The sequence below is a fragment of the Cebus imitator genome, unplaced genomic scaffold, assembly GCF_001604975.1.
Source record: "Cebus imitator isolate Cc_AM_T3 unplaced genomic scaffold, Cebus_imitator-1.0 Scaffold375, whole genome shotgun sequence".
In the NCBI taxonomy this organism is placed as follows: Eukaryota; Metazoa; Chordata; class Mammalia; order Primates; family Cebidae; genus Cebus; species Cebus imitator.
This window is the reverse complement of record NW_016107690.1, coordinates 1540037-1546229: the sequence shown is the minus strand read 5'-3', so window position 1 is coordinate 1546229 and position 6193 is coordinate 1540037. Positions and strand designations below refer to the sequence as shown.

The 6193-nt window shown below is 57.5% G+C and overlaps 1 protein-coding gene across 2 annotated transcripts in view; it reads left to right on the top strand.

Annotated features, from left to right (window-relative positions):
• Positions 1-324: 324 nt before the first annotated feature.
• THOP1 (thimet oligopeptidase 1) overlaps positions 325-6193 on the top strand; it is a 26289-nt gene continuing 20420 nt past the window's right edge. Inside the window, exons 1-3 of one of the 2 annotated variants that reach the window (XM_037730995.1) lie at positions 459-521; positions 1650-1935; positions 3974-4186. In XM_037730995.1, the coding sequence (XP_037586923.1) occupies positions 3988-4186 (199 nt within the window). In that variant the 5' untranslated portion in view covers positions 459-521; positions 1650-1935; positions 3974-3987. Of the gene's footprint in view, positions 522-1649; positions 1936-3973; positions 4187-6193 lie in introns of both variants that reach the window. The other variant, XM_017507461.2, reaches the window with a different exon arrangement.

The following is a 6193-nucleotide window of genomic DNA, read 5'->3' as shown; positions in this document are numbered from 1 at the left end:
AAAAAAAAAGAAAGAGGAAGTTCTGGTTAATTTGATATGTCGGATTCAGGTGCTGGAAACTGGGCCGGCAGAACAGTAAGCGATCAATAATAACACTAGCCCAACACACAGCTATAAGAAGGGAGGCAGGTACACGGTAACACGGCAGTCCGGAAACCCAGGCGAAGTCTCAGCAGAATGAGCAGCGCAGACAGAGCCTCAGAGGCGTCAGCGGCGTGAGGTTTCCAAGGAAACCTTCCTTGGGGAGGAGTCAGGGAGAGGCTCCGCCCACCCGCCTCAGAGAGCCAATCACGGGAAGGGAGCGTCAGCGCCCCGGCCCGCGTTTGTCCAGCTTTCCACTTGCACGCGCCGCCCCGGCATGCATCGGGCGCGTGGGCTGTGGGCCCCTCAGTGTTCGGGCCGCGGTGGCGGCGGTTGGGCCGAGGGAGGCGGCCGCGCGGCCGAGGTGGCTGGACGCGTAGCGGGTGGAAAAAGGGAGGGGACCGCAGGCGCAGACCCGCCCGCCATGAAGCCCCCCGCAGGTAAAGCCTACCCCTCGGTGCGGCCCCGCTCGCCGGACCCGGGCGTCCCTTGCACCTTCGCCCCTTCCGGGGTCGCGACTTGGGCCTAAGGCTGGAGCCGAGTGACCCCCGAGCCCCCTTCGGCCGGGCTGGAGGGGCGGCGGGGGGAGTGGGCGACCCCGCCCTCTCGTTTGCCGAATGAATGAACCAGCTTGTCCAGCGCTTCATTCATTCGGCAAACTTGATGGCGCTTCCGCTCAGGACGGGTCGGGCCCCCATGGCGGACCCTGGGGAGGCCGTGACTTGGAAGACTCCGGTCCCCGTTTTCCGGTTATTCTAGTGCCAGAAACAGACATTCAACAAGTAAATAAGCAAGAGGGGATCGAAGATGGGGATCGGTGCTCCGGAGCAGATAAACACGAACGGGGCAGTCCCAGGGAGACGTCTTCAGAGAGAGGGTGGTCCTGGGGGCGGGGGGCGCTTTTCTGAAGAGGTGAGCCTAGACTTGATGGGGAGAAGCAGGTGTCCTGCCAGGATCGGGGAAGGAGGAGTCCCGGGGGGAGGGAACCACCAGGCCAGGGGCGAGGAGGCAGGAACGTTTTTTTGTAGAGAGGAGGTTTCACCATGTTCCCCAGGCTGGTCTTGAACCTCCTGGTTTCAAGCAGTCCACCTGCCTCGGCCTCCCAAAGTGCTGGGGTTACAGACATGAGCCACTGTACCCAGCCAAGACCCTTTTAATTTAAAGACAAAGGGGCAATGGGACCTGTGTACGGTTTTTTAAATTTATTTGTTTATTTATTTTTTGAGACAGCCTCCCTCTGTCTCCCAGGCTGGGATACAGTGGTGCTATCTCTGCTGACTGCATCCTCCGCCTTCCGGGTTCAAGCCATCCTCAGCCTCCCAAGTAGTTGGGATTACAGGTGCCCGCCACCACACCTGGCTAATTTTTGTATTATTTGCAGAGATGGGGGTCTTGTCACATTGGCCAGGTTGGTCTCGAACTCCTGACTTCAGGTGATCTGCCTGCCTTGGCCTCCCAAAGTGCTGGGATTACAGGCATGAGCCACCGCGCCCAGCCTGGATTTTAGAAAGTCACTCAGGTTGTTGTGAGGCAACTCCTTGCCCCATCCTTGACTTTTCTCTTTCCAGGCCACACTCCCCGGCTCTTTGTCCTGCCCATTGCCGTAAGGGTGATAATTATAATAATGGTAATTAGGGATCTTCAGGCCTCAGGGATCTTCAAGAAGGAAGGAATGTTGTCTGCCTCGTTTGCTACTGGATCCTTGGCACAATCAGTAAATATTTCCAGGGCGAACGGACGTCCACATGTTCTTCAAATCCCAACTCCTGCGGGAGAATTTTCTGACAATTCCAGTTCCCATTCATCTCCGTCCTTTCCGAGACCCTGAAGCTGTTCTTTACCCCTCGATTTAAGGTAGATCCGTGGCCCCTTATTTGCAGTTCTAAAATCCTAAATACTCTGTGAACTGAAAGGTTTGCCTGAAGTTCACAGCAATGTCATTTGGCCACAAAATGACCTAAACTGACTGACCAAGAGCCTTTCTTTTTCCCACTTAGTGAATCTCAGTGATTCTCTGCTGGGGCGATTGTGCTATCTCAGGGGACACTGGGCGGTATCTGGGGACACTTGTGGTTGTCACAGTTGCGGGGGTCACTCCTGTTATGGAGGGGGTAGAGGCCAGGGGTGCTTAGCGCCCTGCAGTGCTCAGGACAGCTCCACCCCAGAGAACGGTCCGACCCCCACAGCCACAGAGCAGACGGGGAGAGACCCTGGTGCATATTCCCACGTTTCACTGCAGAAAGAGTCATTTGATGTCAGAGTGCTGCCCAGCCTCCCTACTGACATGGAGTATGTGCATTTGGACTCTATTACCCCTCTACAACGGGAGGAAATTCTGGATGCTCAGATGTCCCAGCCCCAGGAGTTTTTGGGCTGGAGAGCATGGTCTGTCGGTTTTACAGCTACCTCTTGAAAACTGTCTTGATGTGTTCAGGATGCAAGATGCTTTGCCTCATTCCTCACAGTTCTTGTTCTCTGCACCCTGTGTTGTTCCCATGTCACAGGCAGGAAGCCTGAGAGTTAACATTTCTTGCCAGAATCCCAGAGCTAGCAAGTGGCAGAGGTGGGGCCCAAACCCGGGCCACCTGACTTCAACCTCTGGGATCTGAGCTAGCCTGTTGGGCCCGCCCCAGGCTTTGTGAAAATGCACATCTGATTGTTAGTGCCACTGTCCCACCCCCTTCCTGTCCCTTTCCAGGGCTCTACCTTGCACTCAAGACTGAAGTTCAAAGCCTTTGTTGTCATCTACAACAGGGGTTGGCAAACTCTGGACTTTTTTTTTTTTTAATTTTGGAAATGGACTTTCGCTGTTGTTGCCCAGGCTGGAGTGCAGTGGTGTGATCTCGTCCCACTGCAACCTCCGCCTCCCAGGTTCAAGTGATTCCCCTGCCTCAGCCTCCTGAGTAGCTGGGATTACAGGCGCCCACCACCACGCCCAGTCGGCCTGCCTGTTTTTGCACAGCCCTGGAACTAAAGATGATTTTTGGGTGAGACAGAGACCGTCTGTGGCCCGCAAAGCTGAAACTCCTTGGCCCTTTGCAGAACCGTTTGCTGGCCCCCCGTCCACTCCATGTAGACCCCACTGGGTCCTGCATGATGAGGTCTTTCCAGGCGGTTCTGCCACCTTCTCTGTGCTGAGCTGCGCTTTCTCCAGGTAGTCGCCCTTCCAACAGCTGCTCTTGCTCTCAGGAGCCCCCGCCTGCCAGTCTTCTTTTCCGGCTGCGCTTACACACCCATTTCTCAGAGTTCCTGGAGGGGGTGGCCAGGCTGCACATGACTCGCCCCAGCACCCGTGGGTCCGGCACAGCCACATCCCAGGCTTTGTTGTTGAGTTGAAGAAGGGAGGCATGTGTGTTCCCCCCACAGGGTGTGGGGTATGAAAAAGCAGATGGAAGAAGGGGATCTTCCTGGCAACCCCCGCTTTACCTCAGTTTTCCCCTCTGGCATGGCAGGAGTTGAGCAGTGCGTGGGTGGGCCTGGACTTCCCCTTGTGTGGACACCCAGGGGTCTGTGCAGCTGATCTGTGCATGGTGTCTCCCCTCTAGGGAAGGGGGGCTTTTAACAGCAGCAGTATCTCTATCTGGGGCTGGATTGTTCTCTGCTGGGGCCGTCCTGCACACAGAGCACGATCCCTGGCCTCCACCCACTCCATCCCAGGAGCACCTGCAGTCTCCACAGCCACAGGTGTCCTAGATGTCAGCCAGGGTCCCCTGGACAGGGTGGGCGACAGAATTGCCTACTGTTCTGAAGGACTGGTCAGTTCGTGCTTCCCCACAAGAGCCCTGGACCTCACTGTCCTGGATGGGAAGCCTCTCCTCTGCCCCCCTGACTTCGACCCTAACTCTGAACCTAAAGCAGACCCGCCCGGCACTGGGTTTTGTTTTCTGTGCAGCGTGTGCGGGAGACATGGCGGACGCGCCATCTCCGTGCTCCATGGGGAACTACCTGCGATGGGATCTGAGCGCCCAACAGATAGAGGAGCGTGCCCGGGAGCTCATTGAGCAGACCAAGCGCGTGTACGACCAGGTGGGCGCCCAAGCGTTCGAGGACGTATCCTACGAGAGCACGCTCAAGGCACTGGCCGACGTGGAGGTCACCTACACAGGTAAGCCCCAGGTAGGGTGTGGGCATGGGCTGCAGGTGCCAAGGGACGTGTGCAGCAGGCAGGAGCAACCCAGCCCACAGAGCCCGTTCAGAACCTGGCACCAAGTGTCACTAGCACCTGCCCCTGAGCATAGGGCAATGTCACCTACCCCCAGGCTGGCCATGGTGGCGAAACCGATGGCTGGGCGGAGGCATCTGGCAGAGGCTGGTCACTGGATGTGTTGAAGAGAGGCGGTTCCGCACGGGCCCTGCTCTGCCTAACAGCCTCGTCCATTCAGAGGACTCCGGTTTTGTCACCTGAGCGCCCGACAGGAGACAGTGTGTCTAAACAGCACGCCTCTCCAGCCTCTCCACCTCTCCCAGAGGCGACAGCCTTGAAACCTGATCCCTGTCTGACCTCTTTCCCTGTCCTGGGAGGGCAGGTGTTTGTTTTCCCTCTGAATGACTCAACTTGGCCCCTGTGGCTTCTGCCTGCTGAGTGACCTCATGACCTGGGGCGGCGTCCTCACTCTCAGCCTGATCCTCCTCCTCTCCCAGTGCTCATGATGAGGAGTGAGGTGCCTGGTGACTTGGGTTAGGGAGACTGCTTCCAGAGCTCTGCGGGAGGCTGACAGTGTACCTGTCTGCAAGGAACCCAGAGAGTCTCTGCAGAGAACTCTGAGTGAGGCAGCTCCTACCCTTCCATCTAGCAAAAGGCCTTTTTGATGAGAATGATCAAGAATCCTTGGCTGGGCACAGTGGCTCAAGCCTGTAATCCCAGCACTTTGGGAGGCCGAGGTGGGCGGATCACGAGGTCAAGAGATTGAGACCATCCTGGCCAACATGGTGAAACCTCGTCTCTACTAAAAATACAAAAATTAGTTGGGCATGGTGGCGTGCACCTGTAGTCCCAGCTACTCGGGAGGCTAAGGCAGGAGAATTGCTTGAACCCGGGAGGTGGAGGTTGCATTGAGCCGAGATTGTACCACTGCACTCCAGCCTGGCACCTGGCGCCAAAGTGAGACTCTGTCTCAAAAAAAAAAGAAAAAAGAATCCTTGAGTTCAATCCCAGGGCCTCTCGTGTGTTCCTAGGGCATCCCTGGGAGAGGTTGGCCTCCGCAGCCTGTGCCATGTGGTCTCCCGGGGGTTTGCTGTCTAGGTTGGCATGCTGGGGGCTGGAAGGAGGAAGCACCCTGAGCCTGCAGCGCCTGTAGCCCCCCTGGAGTCCTGACCCTCCTCCCACTCACTCTGGCTCCAACAGGTGGCTTAGATCCCGGCATGGCCTTGGTTTCCCCTCCTCAGCCATGTGGTGGCCCCTTGTCTCTCCCGCAGGAGTCTCACCAGGCGCAGGTGGCACCAGTTCCCGCTCATGGTGCCGAGTAGTGCCGGGCATCATTTCCCCTCCCCATGCCCTCCTGCAGCCTTTCCTTTCCTCCTCCATGGGGTGGCGAGAGGCAACATTAAAGGAAACTGAAATCGGCCCTGTTGCTCCCCTCCAAGCCTCTCCACGGCCCTCAGGACACCCAGCATCTGCGACATCTGTGCCTGGACATGCGGCCTCGTCGTGCCTGGCACGCTTCACCGGCCAGGGCTTCCCCAGCTGGCCCCTGGCACCCCTCTCCCTGTGCTCTGCTGAATGCCCAGCTTCTCTCTGATCACAGATTAAGTCCACTTCACCCAGGAGCCCTTCCTGCTCCCCCGTCCTGATGCCAGCTGCCTGGATTAGACCCTGCACGGCACTGACACTGTTGTCACACCCAGCGCCCCGGCAGTCGCTTGTCTAATCCGTCACCGATAAATCCCAAGAGGGCAGTTTTCTTTATTTTCTTCAGCACCAGTGTCAGGCCTGGCCCAGAGCTCTCCCACTACAGCCTTTTTTGTTGTTTTTCTGAGACAGGGTCTTGCTCTGCCGTCCAGGCTGCTGGAGTGCAGTGGTGTGATTCTGGCTCACTGCAGCCTTCATCTCCCAGGCTCAAGCCATCCACCTGCCTCAGCCTTCCCAGTAGCTGGGAGCACAGGTGTGTGCCAC